Genomic DNA, 23008 nt, shown 5'->3' with positions numbered 1-23008 from the left:
CAGTACAAGTTAAGCTCAATTGACAACATTTGTGGCATAATATTGATTACCACAACAATGAATTTCGACTTGTCCCTCCTTTTCTTTAAAAAAGCAAAAATCTGGGTTCCAGTGAGACACTTATAATTGAAGTGAATGGGGACAATCTGTAAACGTTAAAATACTCTCTGTTACAAAAGTATAGCCACAAGGTATAAACAATATGAGTGTTAACATGATTTTAGTGTGACAAAAACGCTTACTAAAATATTCAGTGTAAAGTTATAGCCATGACGATGTAATGACTCTAAAAAATATGATTTTAAACAACTTTGCAGCTCAAAAAATACACAAGTTTTAACAGAAGAATTACTGTGTGTTTTTATAAAATTATAAGCTTCATTTCTGCCTTTAAACCCTCAAAAAATTTGTAAGTGCCTCACTGTAATCTCTTTTAAGAAAAGGATGGACGAGTCGAAATTATTATTATTATTATTATTATTATTATTATTATTATTATTATTTGTGGTAATCAACAGTAGCCTATGTCACAAATGCTGTCGATTGACCTTAACTTGTATTGAACCTGGAATATTCCTTTAAATTGATTAATTTATTGATAAAGTCTAGTTTATTCAGATAATAATAATAATAATAATAATAATAATAATAATAATAATAATAAGGCTGCACTTAATCAAAGTATTAGCTGTTTAAAAGCTGGACATTTAAATAAATCGAAGCTTCAGAAACAAATGAAAGCAAAACGTAACAAGATTGTCAAAAAACTAGAATGTTAGCCTATGTTTCTTCTTCTTCTTCTTCTTCTTCTTGTTATTATTATTATTTAGCTTACAGTAAGTTATTTAGGCCTATTTACTTTTTCGTTTGTTTTGAAGCAGTTTTGGTTCTTCAAAAACTTGGCATGACAATCTGCTAAGACGCCCATGCCATCTGACAAATATTGCGCGGTGCCACTGCGTCAAGCGTTAATGAACGAATTGCGTAGCACGTGCAGTGGCAGAGACGCGCAGGCAGCCTCCGTTGAAAGCGCGTTTGGGATGACCCTCGCACAATTTTGAGACAAAAAAAACAAACAAAAAAAAAACATCTGTGCATCCCATTACTCTTCTGTAAGGACAAGGGGTTTCATAATTTTCATAATATGAATGAGAGACAGCCTAGCAACTTAACAAAGGGGACAAATGCATAAACTACATATTAAACATATGGCATAATCAGTTTTTGCATGACGAAACGTTTCACCTTATACGAGCACCGTTTACAAGGCGCAGATAATGAGGTATTAATGCTACTCGTACGCGGTAGGATTCATCTGTGATGCCATGTTTTTATTATTATTATTATTATTATTATTATTATTATTATTATTATTATTATTATTATTATTATTATTAATTATGTTGGCGCAGCGGCCAGTGATAATTTCCGTGTGAATACAAAGCACTTCGAAATAAATCGTATTAAACCCACTTGCGCGTTTTATTATTTAGATCTAAATTTAAAGCATCCCTGCTTGAAAAGCAAGTTTGTAGCCTATATTAAGGGCAATAATCGGTTTTCTGAGGGGACTGGAAAAGAGCGAAGTTGCCATGGACAGTTTTTGACATGCTTTGAATTGTAAAACTCATCATTAAATGACAACAGCTCAGCTTTGAGGCGGCTGTCTAGCGCGCGAGTGAGTGCGCGCGAAAGAATGAACCGGTTAGATAGAATTAAGATGCATAACCCGCCTGGGAACTGCACCGGTTAGTTTACACTGCGCTCCCGCAGACTTCTTAATTTTCTCGGCAACATAGGACAACATTTATCCACACGCGCGCGTATTCTGAACGGCTATTCCTTTTGTCAGCGCCTAGTGACGCCTCCTCGCTGTCATGTAGCGCTTCATATGAACGCAGTTGGGACGTAAAGAGAGGGTCACACAGGAACGTAAAGCGGAACCGCCGTGTTGACAAGCAACGAATACATTTGGAAGCGAGAAGGAGCGAATTCTGGTCAGACGCAATGTAGTAGCTACACTCGGAAAAGTTCGGTTCCAGCCGCGGGAGAACATGTCGAAATGCTTCTCATATCTATCAGGGGCCACCAACTGAGTGTTACGCGTGACGGGTATCCTGTCTTTTGGGCAACAGAGACTGAACAATCACATCTTTTTTATTTTTTTTTATTTTACCTACCTCCGAGGACCTAATATAACTCAAACCAGACAGAATATTTCCCAGACGGATTAAGTGTGCAGCCGAATCTCAAAATAAAAAGGATATATGTATATATATATATATATTGGATATATAGGCTAGCTTATATCAAGGACTTATCTACAACTGAGTAAAAAATGAAGCAGCGCTTCAAACGCGCGAGGAATTCACCGTGACACCAGTTTAATTTCAGTTGTAAATGCTATACTGACCAAACCTTGGGGTGCAAATCTATTGTTTTTTCAAAACAGAGGTCTGTCACCCCGGAGCGGATCATCCGGACAGCTGCATCTGGAGCAAAGGAGTGCTGTGCTGTGCTGTTTGAGGGATTCTACAGGGCAAAAAAGCAAACAAACATTGGGGCAATGAGTCGCATCCTTCATCCACAGGTACGACTAAAAGCGTATTGTGCTCTAGCTTAACTACATTTAATTCAATCAGCCAATAGCCTAGCTATTCTACTATCTCAGACAAAAAAAAAAAAAAAAAAAAAATAAATAAATAAAAAAAATAAAAAATAAAAATAATATATGCATTAAATCTTATCTCTATATATAATTTTATTTTGGTCACACTTTATATTAGGTGGCCTTAACTACTATGTACTAACATTTAATACATACAAGACTATGTATTTACTGTGTAACTACATGTTGTTCTGCAAAATTCCCACATTTGCTGTTACTAAGGTTGAGGTATGGTAGGTTTAGGAGTAAGGGTAGGGTTAGGGTTATAACCCCTAATCCTATAGGATTAGAGTTAGAGTTAGAGTTTAGGTTAGAGTAATATTTTGGGGTAAGGGTTGGGTTAGGGTTAACCTAGTAACCTGTTAAAAGTAACTGCAAATGAAATTAAATGCAAGTACTTTAAATGTATTTGCAATGCAACAACATGTATGTACATAATAAGTGTATTGTATCAAATGATTAATTTTTTTTTTTTTTTAGAAAACTTTTTGGTTAAAATCCTATAATTAGAATAGCAGTTAATGAGGGGCATGGCGTGATTTGACACTGAGATTAAGATGGAAACTGTGGAGGTAATTAACGACTATCCTTGGACTGGGGAGATCATTGCCAATGTGACTCAGTAGCGTGTGGGTGTGCTATTGAATTTTGTAGACGGTAAATACAGGCAGGGACAGGACCCAATCCCCTGCCAGTCCCCAGATGAGCCTAAAGACATTTTTAAAGAATGTGAATTTTAGCTGATTATAGAAGCTTGGCACTGCATCAAAAGCAATTTGATTATAAATAATACGAAATGGCATCACATAGAGGTAAATAATAAAAGAGGTTTTATTTGGCATTGAGCAAGTTTGTCAATCTTCGCCCTGGACAGCAGCCTAGTTTGGCACGATGATGAAGTAATGTGTGTCACAACATGCAAGTTTACAACTACAGTATGAACACACATATTTCATGATTCAGCACGTTAGACAGCTAGAGCTGTGGATTATTTTGCTCTGAAAATTATTGTAGTGACTTTTCACTGTAACTGGATAGATAATTATTTACTGAATGAATACGTGGTACTGTGATTATCGGTTTGTGGAGTAACTTATTTTTGTGTAGGTTTTGACAAGGTTTTGAAATGCCCCATGTGGCCGAAAAGGTTACAAGCACTAGCAAAGAATACTGTGATCTAAGACGGAAAGATAGAAGATCATAAAGGTTATTCAAATGATGTGACACCACATTTCATTCCTGACATTTAAAGGTGATGTGTGTAATTTTTTCGATGTAGAAAAAAATATTTTCTCCTATCCCAGCTTAAAGGAATATTTCACTCAAAAATGACAGTTCTCTCCTCATTTACTCACCCTTATTCCAAACTCATACAGTATGACTTTCTTTTGATAGATGTATGATGTGTTTATGTCCATACGTCAATATGTCCAAAACTTTCAAGCTCTAAAGAAAGGCTGAAGGCCTTATGAATGTGTAATAGACGTTATCCTTCCCTTTTAAGCCATCAAATTACATTGCTGTTGTAATTTCTTTCCCCACCCTCCTGCCCTTTTGATAGCATATTTCCTTCACAATGCCGCCGGCTTTATACAAGTCATATTTCTGCCCTTGATTTACACCTTAGTACTTTTAATTTAAGCTCATCAAGCATCCTTTTCAAAACGTTTTGTGTGTTTAGATCAGAATTCCTGCAAGAAACAAGAGTGTCATTCATATTAATTGCAATCTTTTGTAAGTGATTTCACTCTAGAAGAAAATAATGATTTCAACTGTCCGTACGATTCCTCTTTGCCAATAATTTGACCTGGTTAACCACAGAAAGCTTTTTGTCAAATTCAATTCAATTCAGTGCAGTTTAATAAGCATACAGCCCTAATTAGCTCATTACAAAGGTGGAATGTGTGTAGGGGTTCTGTGCTCTCTGCAGACCCAAAGACTTTGAGCTAAATGTTTAAAAAAATCGCATGAACAACATTTTAGATGCTTGTAAGCAGGGAGCTTGTCAGTTTCTTACCAAACCTTTAGAATTAACATGTCAGAAGGAGACGAGCCACAGTCTTTTTAGGGAAAACGCATCAGCTATTTTCTGTCTTGTTTGTCATGTCCATGGCTTATTTATCTGCTGCCTTTATACACTCTAGCTGGGAGGTGAACTATTTGGTTTCTCTCTCGCAATATTAATAGGCAGAGGCTATTTGAACTAAGTGCAAATAGTGATAGATCACTGCAGTTTGTCCCACAGACACCCTACACCAACCCTACCCCTAAGCCTAACCCAAAACTTACCTCACCAAAATGTACATTGGTTTTAAACATTACCATGATTCAAACATTTCTCTCAACTCCCTGACTGTCACTGTGACCAAATCACATTATTATAAGTAGTATTAAAGGAAATATTAAGAGTGGAAATAGGACTGGAAAAAGTGGGACAAAAGGGGGAATTGAACCTGGGTCGTCCACATAAAATAAAGCACATCCACACTGTCTTTACACACTACATCATTGCAGCGACCCTTGGGTGTGCAGTTTTTCTTCAATTTCTGTGTTTACACCAGACTGTTTGAGTGCAAAGAGCCGTGCTGTGTGGTTGGTGCTATTTACACCTAGTGCAAATAGTCACTCCAATATTAATATTATATATTGAATGGTGTACAAATCTCATTATATTTAGTTGAGTTGTACACCTTCCCTCTATCTTGAAGCAGAAATAGTCTTTTTTTTTTTTTTTAACCAAGACATGGTTGCTGTCTTTTGAAAAAGAGAATAGCAGAGTTGAGTTTGCAGAACAGGGGCAGCCACAATTTCTTTCCCACACATCAGACACTGCCCAACAATCTCATTCAAAGACAAATCTCTTGAAATTGCCTTTTGGGGTACAGTTGAGGTTTAGGGGTTTCATGCTCTTCCAAATGTATTCAGCAATGGCAGGTACACCCCATTATTTATTGGCATATCCCAGAGGTCAATTCTGCTACACAGAGTCTTTGCGTGACTAATCAACCAAGAAGAGTATAAACACAGAAGAGAATTCCCAGAGCAATTTTTTTTCTCCTCTAATATTTAATGTTTTTAAAATGTTTTGCAAATGTATGTAGCTAATGAAAATTCCCATAATTATCACATTTATTTTGAGACAAAATACTTTCATTTTCAGTTTTGTTCAAGGTCATTAAATCAAACGTTTTTAATAACTGTCCAAAAATGAAAATTTGGGGTAAAACAAATACATAAACAAAAAATAAACCCTGTTAAAGGGCTAAAGGTCCCTATAAAACACTTTTTTTAGGGGGGATATATTTGTTCTGAAAAATGTTCAAAGTGGGCTCACATTGATTGATCCAATCACAATGGATATTAATTTGTTTATAGAATACTTGAGATGATATGAAATGCCAAATGTGTTTGAAATTTACAGGAAGTTATGCACCCTCTTTTTAAGTAGTTATTTGGTTAAGCAATATCTTAATTAGTTACTCAAAAAAGCATCTTGCTTTTACAAAATTATTTGCAATAGTTGACATATTTTGCATTATAACTATTGCCTTGATATCTACACGATATCACTAAACCCCCCCTGGGGGCCTTTTACCCAAGAGTATGGGCCTTTTACCCCAAGTGGTTAAAAGTTCCCCAAGCTCCTCCACCATATTCTCCCCCGTCAATGTTCTCGGGAAGGCGTGCCTGAAAACACGTTCAGCGGGAGACGCTGATGTAAACACAGAGAAGGTGCGCAATGGTTAAATCCGTCCATGTAGCGCATGGTGATTGAGAGAGAATGTTACTCACTCAATGCAGGGATCGGTCATTAAAAAAGCCATATTTTAAAAAAAAAACCTGGTCGATCATTACAGACAACCTTTTAAGAACCTGCAATTGGACTTTCACATTGGGCCACGTTGCTTTTCTCACAGCCAATTCAGGCAATCTTTTTTTGTTTGTTTTTGTGTGTGCCAATGTAAATGGCGGCTTATTCAGTGCTAAAGCCCTGGTAGGTATTTGTAGCAGTGAAATACCTCTTTTGAGTGCTCTTTTAATGATTGCTCCTCTGCCACATCTTCTGGAAATGTTGCTCATAATAATAATGTTAAGCCATTGCTTTTCTGAATGTCTCTTCTCAAATCCCCTCTGCAATTCTAGACTTACACTCTGAAAATGAGCTAGATGCTGAGAATTGCAGGATCTGTAGCCTTCCAGCTTATTGCCATCTAGGGATGTTTTTTTATATGCATGAAGGGGTGAACTTGTGCTCCTCTGTCAATCAGAACTGGACAGTCTTTGATTGTTTTGGTTATTTAAAACTTTTTTGGTTGTCTGCTCTCTGTGTCATGGGAGAGATTCAGGGCAAGTGTGAAATTAATGTTATGAAAACTGATATTAGATGCAAATGTTCACATAACTTACATGGATGTAAACAGCATTGGAATACTTTGTCATTGACTTATTAGCAGAACAGCCCACTGTTTGTATAATGTCTCCAACAGCCTATCATTTACAATTTAACATTACGAAAGGGATGATTTAATTCTAGCTTCTTTCACAGCAAAAGAGTTAGCAGATTGAGAGGTGGTGTATCTGCCTCAGTTAAAGACTTTCATTTATCACCCCCAGATTGTCATAGTCAATTTTAAAAGCATATTTAGGGTTATCATAAATCACTTAAATTAATACCGTGCTTTAGCTAATAAGGTAATTATGGAAGCTTTTGAAGCTATTACAAAAGCTGTGTGGTTCGCACAAAATGCATTTTGTTCTTTAAACTGACTTAAATAGTTTAGCGATGGAGCATAGTTGGTCTGGCTGAAGTGGGGATCGCTGACATTAGGGAGAGTTAGAGTGTAAGAATGTGTGTCAAGAGTGCCAAGACTTCTTACTGCAAATGCAGGAATACACGATTGTAAGACAAAACACGAGAGTAAACATACTTCGATGAAGGGGTCTGGGGGAGATATGAGCTTTTGATGAGGGAACAGGAAAACAAAGTCTTGAAAAACAATGGATGAACAAAAACCTGCAGAACTCATCAAATCTGAAGAACACTAAATCTAACACTGGGTGGAGGGTGCGTTCTCATTCTAGAAAACATTTGATTGGACAAGGCATCTCAACCTCTGTGTGACGTCATGGATGTTCCTGAGTCTTTTTAGCCAAAAGAGAGAGACTGCAGATTTTAAATCTTCTGAAAACAGATTTTGTCAATGTTTAGAAGGACACTAGCATATAGATGACCTTAAAGCTAATAGATATGGACAAAAAGCAACAAAACTTCAGTTTTGATATTACAGAAGTTTCATGTGGAAATCTTTATGAATCCTCTGACGACTGGTAGGAACTGAAACTAAGTGCATTTACAGGTGCATCTCAATAAATTAGAATGTCGTGGAAAAGTTCATTTATTTCAGTAATTCAACTCAAATTGTGAAACTCGTGTATTAAATAAATTCAATGCACACAGACTGAAGTAGTTTAAGTCTTTGGATCTTTTAATTGTGATGATTTTGGCTCACATTTAACAAAAACCCACCAATTCACTATCTCAAAAAATTAGAATATGGTGACATGCCAATCAGATAATCAACTCAAAACACCTGCAAAGGTTTCCTGAGCCTTCAAAATGGTCTCTCAGTTTGGTTCACTAGGCTACACAATCATGGGGAAGACTGCTGATCTGACAGTTGTCCAGAAGACAATCATCGACACCCTTCACAAGGAGGGTAAGCCACAAACATTCATTGCCAAAGAAGCTGGCTGTTCACAGAGTGCTGTATCCAAGCATGTTAACAGAAATTTGAGTGGAAGGAAAAAGTGTGGAAGAAAAAGATGCACAATCAACCGAGAGAACCGCAGCCTTATGATTGTCAAGCAAAATCGATTCAAGAATTTGGGTAAACTTCACAAGGAATGGACTGAGGCTGGGGTCAAGGCATCAAGAGCCACCACACACAGACATGTCAAGGAATTTGGCTACAGTTGTCGTATTCCTCTTGTCAAGCCACCCCTGAACCACAGACAACGTCAGAGGCGTCTTACCTGGGCTAAGGAGAAGAAGAACTGGACTGTTGCCCAGTGGTCCAAAGTCCTCTTTTCAGATGAGAGCAAGTTTTGTATTTCATTTGGAAACCAAGGTCCTAGAGTCTGGAGGAAGGGTGGAGAAGCTCATAGCCCAAGTTGCTTGAAGTCCAGTGTTAAGTTTCCACAGTCTGTGATGATTTGGGGTGCAATGTCATCTGCTGGTGTTGGTCCATTGTGTTTTTTGAAAACCAAAGTCACTGCACCCGTTTACCAAGAAATTTTGGAGCACTTCATGCTTCCTTCTGCTGACCAGCTTTTTAAAGATGCTGATTTCATTTTCCAGCAGGATTTGGCACCTGCCCACACTGCCAAAAGCACCAAAAGTTGGTTAAATGACCATGGTGTTGGTGTGCTTGACTGGCCAGCAAACTCACCAGACCTGAACCCCACAGAGAATCTATGGGGTATTGTCAAGAGGAAAATGAGAAACAAGAGACCAAAAAATGCAGATGAGCTGAAGGCCACTGTCAAAGAAACCTGGGCTTCCATACCACCTCAGCAGTGCCACAAACTGATCACCTCCATGCCACGCCGAACTGAGGCAGTAATTAAAGCAAAAGGAGCCCCTACCAAGTATTGAGTACATATACAGTAAATGAACATACTTTCCAGAAGGCCAACAATTCACTAAAAATGTTTTTTTTATTGGTCTTATGATGTATTCTAATTTTTTGAGATAGTGAATTGGTGGGTTTTTGTTAAATGTGAGCCAAAATCATCACAATTAAAAGAACCAAAGACTTAAACTACTTCAGTCTGTGTGCATTGAATTTATTTAATACACGAGTTTCACAATTTGAGTTGAATTACTGAAATAAATGAACTTTTCCACGACATTCTAATTTATTGAGATGCACCTGTACATACATGTTCTAACACCAATTATGCTTATTAAGCCGACAACCATGTGGTTATTTAAATGCAATAAATGGCATTCCTTTATCGGTGTATGGTCATAAACAGCATAAGAATAAACTGGTAGACACGGTAGATTTTTGCCCTTTATGCTGATTTCGCGTGGCTTGTAAACACCTTTACTGGTGTTCTCACCGGCTTATCCAATGTGTACACGTGTTGAGCGCATTTCTCTTCACGGTTTGACGTCAAAACAGAGAATAACGTGACTATTTAAAATCTCATGTAAAAGTTTTCCTGCTTTGTCAGATTTTTTAAATACGCTTATTTTTGGGAGTAATAAGCATATGTGTGTGCATGTAAACGTGCTCATTGTCGGAACCTACCTCTGCAAGGGTACTGCTGCTGATGACCAGATTACCAAGTTTCAGTATCTATTCAAACATAATGAACTGTATGAGTGCTAGAACCACACTTTACGCATAAATACAGCTTGTTCACTGGTCTACACCCTTCTTGAGTGATGTTGTTGGAATGCAAAAATGTTTCGGTTTCTGTCAGTGATTTGAATTTTTTTTTAAGTAAATATAGTGTTCTTTCAGCAGATTAGACATGCAAATGCTTTTGTTCTTCAGATTCTGGGAATATACTTTTTGTTTAAAAGATATAAGCATGATCTGTTTAACTGTCAAATCCAAGATTTTATCCTAAAACAAAAGTCCAATATACTGTTTATAAAAAGTATTTGCTAAGATTTCATTGAATTACACATTCCCGTTCAATAATTTCCTCTCATTCAGTTTTCAATTTTAAAGTTTACAACTCTTTTTGGCAATCGGCTGAGTTGCGGACAAAAAAAGAACGGTGCAAAACAGAAAATTACATGAATAAAAGTAAGTATTGATTTATAATATAGTGAATAGATCATTAGAGTGAGAAAAAAAGATGAGATAAGATTTATTTTTCGCACCGAATGGCAGCAGAAAAAGTCAATGTGGTGTAAGTATCTAGCAGTCCGTATGGTCCTCTAATAGATAGGTGTGTTCTGGACTCTTATCTCTTTTGTCTCTGCATTTTGAACAAAGGGAGTGGTGTACAATGATATAGGCTTTACACTACCTTTTAAAGTAGCTTTTATGCTAAGTGAGGGTGCATATTCACCACATCCCCTTTGCCTGGTTGACACTGACACACTGACACAAATATACTGTACTGTACAAATATGGACCAGTGTTTATAATGCAGGAATTCTGGTAACATTAAAAGCACCAATGACATTCTAAGCCATGAGAACAAATCTGCAGTGAAATTTACTGACTAAAAATAGTGACACTACTGACTGGACTTTTTCAGTAGCATAGCAGTAGGTCAGCTGGTTTCAAAGTAGTGTAGGTATTCCAGGAACAAGCTAGTTTTCGAACAAGTAGGTGTGTAGCATGGGAAACGCTACATTGATGTCTTTTGTATGTATTGTATGTTTTTGTATTGTGTGCGCATCTTTCCAACCGAGCAAGCCAAGGCAAACATTATCTCCTAGAATGTATTTTCTTTTATATGTAACACTGGGAAGTTTGAATTATTTTAGTAAATCAGTTCATTCTGACAAACAATCTTTTATTAAGAGAAAATATTTATATAAATACTGTTATTTGTCTGCCATTTTTTATTATTTATTATGTGTTTGACCTTTAAATTATTTATATAAATCTGGGATTTTAGTAGGATGAACCAATATGAACATTTTTGGCTCATAACGATTTTAACAAAAAACCATAGGCTGATGCCGATTCCGATATTTGGCTACTCTGGAATTATGCTTTTTCACTGTTCTAATAATAAATAATTTCCATTGAACATGGATTGGATCTGTTGAACACATGATAGGCCCAACTTTTTAGGAGAACCACACAATGAAAAAAAAAAAAAAAAAAAAAATGAAATATGATAACATGATGATTGATATGAAAAAAAGGTTATTTTTTTACTTCTAAAAAAAAAAAAAAATGCACTCATGTTTAGCAGTTCAAAACAACAGAACTCAGATTTTGCATGTATTTGCTGTATATGATAGAACATTACAAATACATACTATGCATATGTTGGACAATTCCATGGAAATGTCAACCACATCATGGAAAATAAAAAGTTAAAACCAAAGGAACAAAACACCCTTTTAAATTCTGTATTATAGTGGTACAATGGATAATGTCATCCAGACTGCTAGAGGGCACCGCTTGCTCACACACTGCTGACTGAAGTGTTGAATGCAGAAACACAGCCTTTTAAGGTTTTGTTATCGCGCAAGGCCATATTGCGATTTCAATCTTAATTCAGTCGATCATGAAGCATTAATGGATATCATAACGATGTCTAAGACGTCAAAGTCTGCTAGTTTCAAAGCATTTAGAATGGTTTCCCTCATCATGTAGCCTATAGGTAAGTGCCACTTTCACAACTGTCATATCCATTTATGACATTTGTTTCTGCATTAACATAACGAGAAATAATAATAATAATAAAAAATTAAAAAATATTACATGTTCTTAGGAGTGACAACTCTTCTACACATTGTGGCTATTATTATTTCCGGATTGTGCATTTAAATTCACAGTTTTTACAAAGTGTATTACTAATGAATTATAAATCACCACCAGTTTTTATAATCAGCATTTTCATGCTTATAACTGATATGCCGATGGTTGTAATTTGATCAGTAATTGGCCGATAAATATGGGCAGCTGATACATCTGTGTTACTGTTTAAAGTTTTCATCCTAATTGAGATCATATTATTTTTGTGCCAGATTAATACTGCTCTGACTGTGAATATAAATCATGTGATATAAAATAATTGATTTTCTGCCTCATTCTATGAAAAGAATCCACAAACAATCAGAAGATGTTGTTGTGAACATTGTATGGGGTTTTGAAGAAAGTTTGTAGCATCAGAAATAGTTCCTTATTAAACTGCCATTTGAATATTTAGCATTAAGTCAAGGTAAAATGGTATTTCTAGCCATTAGATGCACCTGTTACACGATTATATTTTATAATGAATTCAATCAAGAAAATCCACATTTGATCTTTTTTTTCCTATAGTAAGACCTTTGATATTAGTGAAAAGATGTACTGCAAAAATATTACTCTTAATAAGATTTTTATTTTTTTTCTGTTAAAAAAAAGAAAAAGAAAAAGAAAAAAGAAAAGCCTTAAAACAAATGTACTTGAGAAGCTACACTGCATAAGATATTTAGAATTTTTCAGAGCATGTGGTTTTATATAAGTGTATTTTGTTTTACTGTACTGGCAGATTGTTTTCACGTTTTTCACATCAAAAACAAATGAAAAAAATCTGCCAGTGCTGAAAAAGTAATCCAAAGTATTTAGATTATGTTACTAACAGTGAGTAATCTAACCGAATACGTTTCAAATTACATTTTGAAGCATGTATTTTGTAATGTGTACTGGAATACATTTGACAAATTATGAACAGTTTAGGAAACTAAAATTTTTTCATACATGAACATTTAAAGTGGAGAGCCCTTCAGAATCCATAGCCTTAAATAATAAACTAAAAATAAATGACAAACAAATGGATGTACAATGGAATATACAGTAGTATATTTCCACATCCTCTCTTCCAAGCATACTTGAGCAGTGTGTTTATATGTATGTGCATGTTTGCTGTGTTTAAAAAATGCTTACGTGTTAGTAACGGCAATATTCACATGCACACACACACACACACACATACACACACACACACACACACACACACCAATACACGCATTATGTTGGGGCACTAGAAAACACTTACTCTCTCTCTCTCTCTCTCTCTCTCTCTCTCTCTCATGGGAATATTAGAGAATATTACAGGCAGGCAGAGGGGCACTGCATCCAAGCATCTTTCATTAATTACCCAGCTATGCTTGTGAGGAGCGCTGGCATAAAAGATATTGACTCTTTATGCTAACTGCAGCCCCTGTCATCTCTATTTTTCACAATTAACAACCTGGCAGCTCAAAGTAGAGCCAAGCAGCACAGCCTCAAGATCAGGAGTACAGTACACAGAAGAGAGCATTAACTCTGTGGGTAAAAGTATAAAAATGAGCTTTAAAATTAAAGATTTTATTTTTGGTATCACATTTTTTTTTCTTTTTTCTTCAATGACAAGTTTTATTTTAAAGGGGTTATAACATATGTGAGAAATCCAGAATTTCCTTGATCTTTTAAAAAACTGTGAAAACATACTACTTTTATAACTCAAAACTTCCTCCGCAGTCCAAAAAGTCAGTTTATTGAAACTAAGGTGCAAAATACACACTTTTTCAGAAGAGAAAATCTGAATGAGTGGTTGCATACCAGCTCCTTTTATACCCGTATGTCCGGGGGAGTGGCATGCAAATACCACTCACCAATTTTCACTGGCCTTTTATCAAAGACCAGAGGTGCCTTGGGCTCCCAAGAGTGACCCCTAGTGTCACTACATCGACACAACATCGAGTGAGTGACAGATAGGGAACTATTGTTTCAGTTGGATAAGGATCAAGCACTAACGATCGTAGTGGTGTATCTTCCGCCTAAGCCTAACAAAAATGTTATACATTTTTTAGGAGAAATTGTTCTTAAATACGATGGGGACTTTAATATTCATGTTTGCTATCACTCAAATTCCTTGGCAAAGGAGTTTAATAGTCTTATTGATTTTTTTGATTTTGTCCAAATGGTGAAAGGACCACTCATAAACAGGGTCACATACTAGACCTTGTTCTGTTGCATGGATTTTCTATTTCTGATCTTGAAATCTGTGATTTAAGTTTTTCCGATCATAAGCCTGTTATGTTTACCTGTTCTATTTTAAATCAAATCTAAAAAAAAAAAAAAATAGGAAGGTACACTGGTCTCGCATGTTCAGTTCTACATCTAGTGATGAGTTTTCTGTATTATTGAAAGAGGCTTGTCAACTTTATGCCCTCTAATGCCCTTCCAATAATTTAAATGCAGAAGAACATCTTACGATGTTTAACTCTATTTGTACTGGCATCTTTGACTGTAGCTCATTTGAGATTAAAACAACAAAAACCGAAGACTGAGCCTTGGTTAAATAACACCACACAGGCACTAAGGTGGGCTTGTCAAAGAGATGAATGGAAGTGGAAAAAAGACAAGTTACAAGTGTCTTTTGAAATGTTACGTGACTCATTAAACAGATATCAGAAAGCAGTGAAAGCTGCTAAGTCTAAGTATTTCTCGAACATTATAGTAAAAAATCATTATAGACCTAGGACTCTTTTTGCTACTATAAATTCTGTTATTAATCCACCTGTTATTGTTCACTTAGATGCATCAAGACAGTATGTGAAAGTTTCTTAGGTTTTTCATGGATAACATAGTTGATATTAGACAGCATATTTTACCCTCAAATTATGATCCATCTGATCCTCCCTCTTGTATATCATTTTTTAATGAATTTGAGTCAATTTCTTTTAACTCACTTGAAGAAATAATTAAGCAGTTAAAACCTTCTATGTCTCCGTATGACATCATCCCCACCCGTTTTCTTACTCAGGTATTTGATGTCGTTGGGCCAAGTATCTTAGCAATTAAATAAGTGTCTGCTTACAGGGATTTCCCCGGAATACCTTAAACATGCTACTGTTGAACCCCTGCTTAAAAAGCCAAATTTTGACTCAACAGTCCTATCTAATTTTAGACCAATTTCCAATTTACCTTAAGTTGTTACGTTTTTAAGAGAGAAATAGTACTTTTTTACAACATTCTAGTCTGGGTTCAGGAAACATCACAGTACTGAGTCTGCTCTTTTTAAAGTTTTAAATTATATCCTGTTATCTGTTGATTCTGGGGATTCGGTGATACTTCTGCTTTTAGATCTAAGCACTGCATTTGATACTGTAGACCACAGTATCCTTATTTCTCGCCTTGAACAATGTGTGGCATCAAACCCAGCGGCACACCTGGCCTCAGCTAGAACAATTCACCGCACCATGGATATAACAGCATTCTTCGTTCAATTAAGCCATTTATTTTCCGCCGTTGCCGCCCACACTGGCTCCATGCCATGTCACAGCAATGCCTCAGCCTGCTCCATACCATGTCACAGTCAAACCTCAGCCTGCTCCATGCCATGTCACAGCCACACCTCAGCCTGCTCCAAACCATGTCACAGTCAAACCTCAGCCTGCACCATGCCATGTCACAGCCACGTCTGAGCCTGCTCCATGACATGTCACAGTCAAACCTCAGCCTGCTCCATGCCATGTCACAGCCACACCTCAGCCTACTCCATGCCATGTCACAGCCACACCTCAGCCTGCTCCATGCCACGTCACAGCCACGCCTCAGCCTGCACCATTCCATGTCACAGTCAAACCTCAGCCTGCTCCATGCCATGTTACAGCCCCACCTCAGCCTGCTCCATGCCATGTCACAGCGATGTCTCAGCCTGCTCCATGCCATGTCTCAGCAACATCTCTGCCTGCTCCATTCCATGTCACAGCAAAACCTCAGCCTGTTCCATGCCATGTAACAGCAATGCCTCAGCCTGCTCCATACCATGTCACAGTCAAACCTCATCCTGCACCATGCCATGTCACAGCCACGTCTGAGTCTGCTCCATACCATGTCACAGCCAAACCTCAGCCTGTTCCATACCATGTCACAGCCAAACCTCAGCCTGCTCCATGCCATGTCACAGCAACGTCTCAGCCTGCTCCATGCCATGTCACAGCAATGTCTCAGCCTGCTCCATGCCATGTCACAGCAAAACCTCAGCCTGCTCCATACCATGTCACAGCCAAACCTCAGCCTGCTTCATGCCATGTCACAGCCACGTCTGAGTCTGCTCCATACCATGCCACAGTCCAGCCTTCTGCAACTCATTGCTCGAAGGCCTTCATCTCCAAGTTGAATTATCTACCACTGATATCGGTGCATAGGGCCACGAAGACTCTTTCCCATAAATTGTCAGTGCCCTTGCCTGCCACGGCTAACGAGCCGATGCCCATGCCTGCCACGGTCAACAAGCTGGAAGCCTCGTCCGTCCCAGAGCCTGCGTTGCCAGCCTCGTCCGTCCCAGAGCCAGCGTTGCCAGCCTTGTCCGCCCCAGAGCCTGCGTTGCCTACTTTGGCCATCCGGAGGAGAGGAGAGGCTTTCGTTTCCAAGTCTCTGCTAGTGTTCTCGAGCACAGTGGTCGTTTCCAAGTCTCTGCCAGTGTTCACAACCACAGAGGTCATTCCCAAGACTATGCCCATGTTCACGAACACAGAGGTCATTCCCAAGACTATGCCCATGTCCACGACCACAGAGGTCGTTCCCCAGTCTCACTCCATGCCCACGACCACAGAGGTTGTACCCAAGTCTCTGTCTATGCCCACGGCCACAGAGGTCTTTCCCGAGACTCTGTTCATGTTCATGACCACAGAGGTCGCTCCTGAGACTATGTTCATGCCCACGACCACAGAGGTCGCTCCCGAGACTCTGCTCATGGTCATTTCCCAGTCATCCTGGACTCTTAGCCTTGAGCCTGCCACGGCTCTGCCTTCTACAACTTTGCCCCTTGAGCCTGCAACAGCTCCACCTTCCATGACACCGCTCCTCGAACTTTCCAGGGCTCTGCCCTCCATGGCTTTGCCCTTCGAGCCTGTCATAGCTCTGCCTTCAACGGCTTTGCCCCTCGAGCCTGTCACAGCTCCGCCTTCCATGGCTCCACTTCTCGAGCTTCCCACGGCTCCACCTTCCATGGCTTCATCCCTCGAGTCTCCCATGGCTCCGCCTACCACGGCTCCAGTCTCTAGTCTGTGGTCATCACCCAGCTCTCCTGACCCTGTATCAGCTCGGGGACTGTGAACCAGGACTCCTGATCCAGTCCCTTCCCTGAGGTTGCCTCCTGGGTCTCCTGGCCAACCACCTGATCTGCTCTGGTCTTCTGGGTCTCCTGGCCATCCACCTGATCTGCTCTGGTCTTCTGGATCTCCTGACCATCTGCCGGATCTGCTCTAGTCCCCTTGGTCTCATGGCCGTCTGCCTGATCTGCTCTGGACTTCTGGGTCTCCTGGTCGTCCACCTGATCTGCTCTGGTCTTCTGGGTCTCCCGACTGTCCGCCTGATCTGCTCTGGTCTCCTGGGACTCCTTGCTGTCCACCTGACCTGCTCTGGTATCCCTGGTCTCATGGCCATCTGCTTTGTCTGCTCTGGCTCCCTTGGTCTCCTGGCCATCCACCTGACCTGCTCTGGTATCCCTGGTCTCATGGCCGTCTGCCTGGTCTGCTCGGACTCCCTTGGTTCCCTGGTCGTCTACCTGATCTGCTTTGGTTTCTTTGCCTCCTCGCTTCAGGAGCCGCTCGCAGGGGGGGGGGGCTCTGTCATGAATCCCACCTTTGTTGTTCCTCCTGCTCACCACCAGAGGACACCATCACCTGGGGTTTGACTTTAACTCTCTGGACTCCATTTCCCATAATCCCCGTACCTGTCAGTGATTACCTGTTCACCTGTTTCCAATTCACTCAGCTATTTAAGTCTCACTCTCACTCGCTGTCATTGAGAAGTCTTGTTTTGCCCAGGCTGACATTTCTGAGCTTTTTTTTAGTTTGTTGAATTACCTGTGTATTATCCTGGACTGTTTACCCTTTCTTTGATCCGTTGCTGCCTGCCTACTATTACTGCCTTGTTTTATCTGGATATTACCTGTGATCATCTGCCGCCTGCCCCGATCTCTTGCCTGTTTATTGAATACCCCTCTGGACTGCCTTTGATATTACTGCTGCTGGTGATTTACCCCTGCCTGTCTGAATTACTACGTTTATTGTTATTAAAAGCTGCACTTGGATCTCAACTCTGTTGACTCATCATTACACTGTCATGGGCGGTGTAAGCTTAAACATGTGTTTGTGATGTCCTTTTTTCTTGCATTGCGGTTGTAAAGCATAGTTTTTGAGATGTCTGTGATGTATTTTGTAATGTCCTTTCATAGTGGTTGTACAGCACAGTGGTCAACTATTGTTGTTTTTATTGTGCTTTATAAATAAATTGATGTGGCTGAGTGTAAATGGAATGTTCTCAATCAATTGGAAAGCAATCTGATAAGTAAAAACGCATGAAGTGATGAAGTATAAATACCCCCTTAGAGAAGGGGAAATTTATAACATATAATGCCAAGGCAAAGGCTGTGTCTGTTCATGCCCTGTCATTGGGCTGTCTCGGAATCAAAGTTAGAAGCTGATCTGAGATCAGTTTTGAGTGAAATCAAAATCAATAAGGATTTGCAAAATGGAAGCTTATGTCAAGTTGATGTACAAGGTCTATCTGTACTATTAGGTGCTTGTCATTCTCAAACCAGCTGTCATTTTGGAGCAGTTCGCACCTTTATTGTGTTGGTGCGACTATCCTTATGAGGACTCTCCATAGACATAATGATTTTTATACTGTACGAACTATAGATTCTATCCCCTAACCCTAATCCTACTCCCAAACCTAACCCTCACAAAAAACTTTCTGCATTTTTACATTTTCAAAAAAAAAAAAGAAAAAACATCGTTTACCATGTTTTTAAGCGTACTCTGTCCTCATAAACCACATTTATAGCATAATACCCTTATAATTACCATTTTATAACCAAAAAAATAATAATTCCTCGTAAACCACCCAAACCCACCCACACACCCACACACACACACACAAACACACACATGAACTTGCATTGCACTGATGTCCTCTAAAAGTATTGCCTCCTAAGTAAACATGCACACACACACACACACACAGCTATTAACATGCTCTTTCAGACAGACAACAGCAGACAAATCAGAAGTATGACAGAAGTAGTAAAAGTAATATGGTAGTATGCCATTCCAAACTCGACCAATGACTGTTTTCAAACTGGTTTCTTGAACACTCCAACTCAACTTCTATTGGTTAGACAAACCAATAGTCCTGCCCCAAGGCTGGGGTGCATTTCCCAAAACTATCGTTAGCCAACTATGGTCGCAAGTTCCATCGTTACCAACATAGTTCGCAGATTTTTTGTATCCTGAAAACCATAATCCAATGAACATTCGCAAACAGCATCGCAAAATTGTGTGGTTGGAACTACAGCTCTTTAACTGTGGTTAGAAATGTAAGCGTAGCGTAGTTCTAGCAGGAAGACTCACGTCATCACACCATCATCTAGGTAGCTCCAAGCAAATCATGGATCAGCCATTACTTTATAAGTCTGCTTACAGTCTATCACATTACTAATTCAGTGTGCCAACACTGCAACCTCCACCTCCCCACCGCCACCAGTCGAGTCCCATCCTGCATGGGGGTACGCTTCTCGCCCCTGCCTCCTATCTCCGGCAGGATCTGACAGTTCAATGAGCAATTTCTTTGGACCGCCAGACGGGGTTTATGCCAAAAAAGAGACATTACATTCCTGTTCCATATATTCATCAAATAAATGTCATGTAAATGTCACTTTACTTAAGTCTACGAGTCTTTTTGATAGAATTATAGTTCTATGTTAGTTTGCTGTGTGAACATTTTTTAACTTCACTGAGACTTCAATATATTTTATTCCATATATAACTTTCATTCTGTCAAGACTTTGACAACGTTTACATGCACTTAAGAAAACTGTTTATTCCTGGGGTTTGCAGAAAGGGCTGTTCTGAAATGTCAAGTAAACATGAATGCAGCCATTTAAGGGATTAAAGGCTGTGAGAGAAAGCACTTTAACACACATGGCTTCCGTCGGAGAACACGGCTTATGTGTCCATGTTAACGCATAAGTGAAGTTCTTATATGTTTTTGAAGAGAGTGCATGTGCTCAAGTGCTTTGGGGGAATCCCAGAGTCTGATGTAATGGGTAAAGCCACTATTACAATGCAATCATCTGTCGCATTACACAGTGCAAGCTGCTTTTGTGTCTTCATCAGCTTTTGGGCATTACACATCTTTCTGGAATACGTGTAAATGAGATACATTATAATTTAAAATCTGCACAAATTTTAAATTTGGTGGTGGTTACTCCACCAAATTTGTGTGTAAATGGTGGTTACTCCACCAACCGCATAACTTCATAAGTGACAGATCTTTACTGTTGAACCAACACGGTTCGAACGGTGGATGTGCGACTTTTCAGGGAACAGTCATAAATAGCTAGTTAATTTCTACAATGATGCATTGTACTATGGTGGTGAAGTAGTAGGGGGAAACGCACCCCCCGTTGGGAGGCTCAAAGAGCAATGTTTTGATTGTGCCACAGAGCCATAGTGCTAACACTTCTGGGGGAATAAACCTACGAATGGCTTACTAGTTGTCTCTGCATATACTGTATAGATGTTCAGTCATGACATCAATTCATAGGCCAACTTGGAAGGCTAATTCGCCATGGGTTCCAACCTGGATTTTCAATGGGTTTTTAGAATAGCAGTTTTTGATTTATGATTAAAATACGATATGTGGATGTAAACTCACATCCTTGTGATACAGTAGTTTTATTCCTTATTCAGCAACTTACATTTTTAAAACAGCTTCAAAATTGATGTTAAAAGCTGTGTTAAAATTCTCTTTAAGTAATGTAACTCATAAAATGGAAACCGTTCTTTTTAAAACCCACTGGATATTCCAGAGGTACCCATGGCTCAAAAATACTACAGTCATTCTCTTCGGGGTTTAGGACTACACACTGAACAGCTATTAGATTGAAAAAATTACATCACTTTTAAACAAGCAGACTGGATTCAAGCAAGTGCAAGAATAGAAGTGCCCATTCCCAGTTCTTCTTCCAGACACCAGCTATCGTTTTCTGTTTAACTGATGGGAGCAGATTTCCATACAAATTTAAGCCAAACACCTCCCCCTGTAATTTCAGTTTCCATGGCGTCCATGATGCCTAGTGACTTGGCAATTGTGCAAGAGCATCACTGGTGGAGTGTGTCTTAACTGTGGCTTTGAGGGGAAGGATAATTTTCTCACTGTGTGACTGAGCCATGTGATCGGAGAGGAGCTAATCAAACCCAGACCACCTGTGATCAGTGTTATTATCGTTAATGAAAACTAAATGAAAACATTTTCATTAAATCCGAAATGTGTAATATATGCGCCACTATCTTTACCAAATGGAATTGAATATATCAAAAATAATCACTGTTTGTACTGGTTGTACAAACAGAATGTCCTGCCCCAAACATACACCATTTGTTGAGACAATGTTTTTGTGCCAAGGTGAACGGGCAGCAGTTTTACCCTTTTAAGTGAAATAAACCTACAAATGGCTTACTTATAGATGACTTTGCATATTGAGCTAGGATATGAAAAATAGTTTTAACAAATAAATAGTTACACATATCAGTTTACCTGAAATAAAAACTAACATAGTTGGAAAAAACTAAAAGTTCCACCACAACTCAAAGGTGGTGGTGATTCCATGGATCAGTATAAGGGCTTTTTAACAAGCTGACCTACATATTAAAAGATTTGGTTCCTATTGCATTCCGCCTGCAGAAGCAATCAGCAGGAGCACTCACTCAAACCAGATGGATTCACAGCACACTCTTGAAGCCTCACGAGTCGCTGACTGTTTCTTTGCAGCTTCCTCCCCTGTAGGGTTGCACGGTAGACCAGTGTTATGGTAGTATCGTGATACTAAAGCTTCAAAATTCTGGCAGTGCAATATAACGTGTAATATAACACAAAGAATAACTTTATAAACTTACACTCAATATTTAAAAAAATAATCATATAAAAAATGTCCTAGATTTACGCTGCTAAATAAGGTGGAAACGCGTTATCACAGTCTGTGAAAAAGGTCTGTAATGAAACAGTCTTTTCAGCATTACAATATATTTACTTTTATGTTACCAACAATCAAATAATCACAGAAATAATGGAATAAAAGTGTAAAGCTGTTGCCTTTTAAACTGGCTGTTTTGATGTGGCAAATGTAAAAAATATTATTTATTTATTTTTTACGTCAAACTAAGAATTTATTAGGTAACAATTTAGTCCATTTGAGCCATCTACCAATTCAACCATCAGTTATTTTCCGGAGCAACAAGTGGAATGGCCAGTTTCTAAAAACCACCTTTGCTATGACAAACTGTGTTAAGAATTAACACACTATCTTGTGGTGTCGTGATACTACTTGGTATCGTGATACTTTAGCTGGTATAGTATCGTAAGATATGATTATGGTATTGTGACAACCCTGCTCCTCTGTACCTTTCCATTTTCGGGAGGGTGCAGGCATCTGCAGCATTTGAGGGCCTGAGAGCTTATGTCTTATTGTGAAGATACAAAAGCCATTTATCACATTTATCATTCATCACAAATACAGTTTGCTTTCTGTTCCTTACCCAACTACACTAGTTTCACTCCATCTTGGCAGCTCTTAATGTATTGTTTGTGTCATGCT

General features: G+C 38.8%; 1 protein-coding gene across 2 annotated transcripts in view; it reads left to right on the top strand.

The window, feature by feature from the left end:
* Positions 1-1156: 1156 nt before the first annotated feature.
* Positions 1157-23008, top strand: part of LOC127451584 (corticotropin-releasing factor receptor 1) — a 245812-nt gene continuing 223960 nt past the window's right edge. For both annotated transcript variants that reach the window (XM_051716370.1, XM_051716369.1), the window contains exons 1-2: positions 1157-1282; positions 2453-2590. In XM_051716370.1, the coding sequence (XP_051572330.1) occupies positions 1229-1282; positions 2453-2590 (192 nt within the window). In that variant the 5' untranslated portion in view covers positions 1157-1228. The remainder of the gene's footprint in view (positions 1283-2452; positions 2591-23008) is intronic.

The sequence above is a fragment of the Myxocyprinus asiaticus genome, chromosome 14, assembly GCF_019703515.2.
Source record: "Myxocyprinus asiaticus isolate MX2 ecotype Aquarium Trade chromosome 14, UBuf_Myxa_2, whole genome shotgun sequence".
NCBI lineage: Eukaryota > Metazoa > Chordata > Actinopteri > Cypriniformes > Catostomidae > Myxocyprinus > Myxocyprinus asiaticus.
Note: the sequence above shows the minus strand (reverse complement) of the source record. Positions and strands in the feature narration are given on the sequence as shown.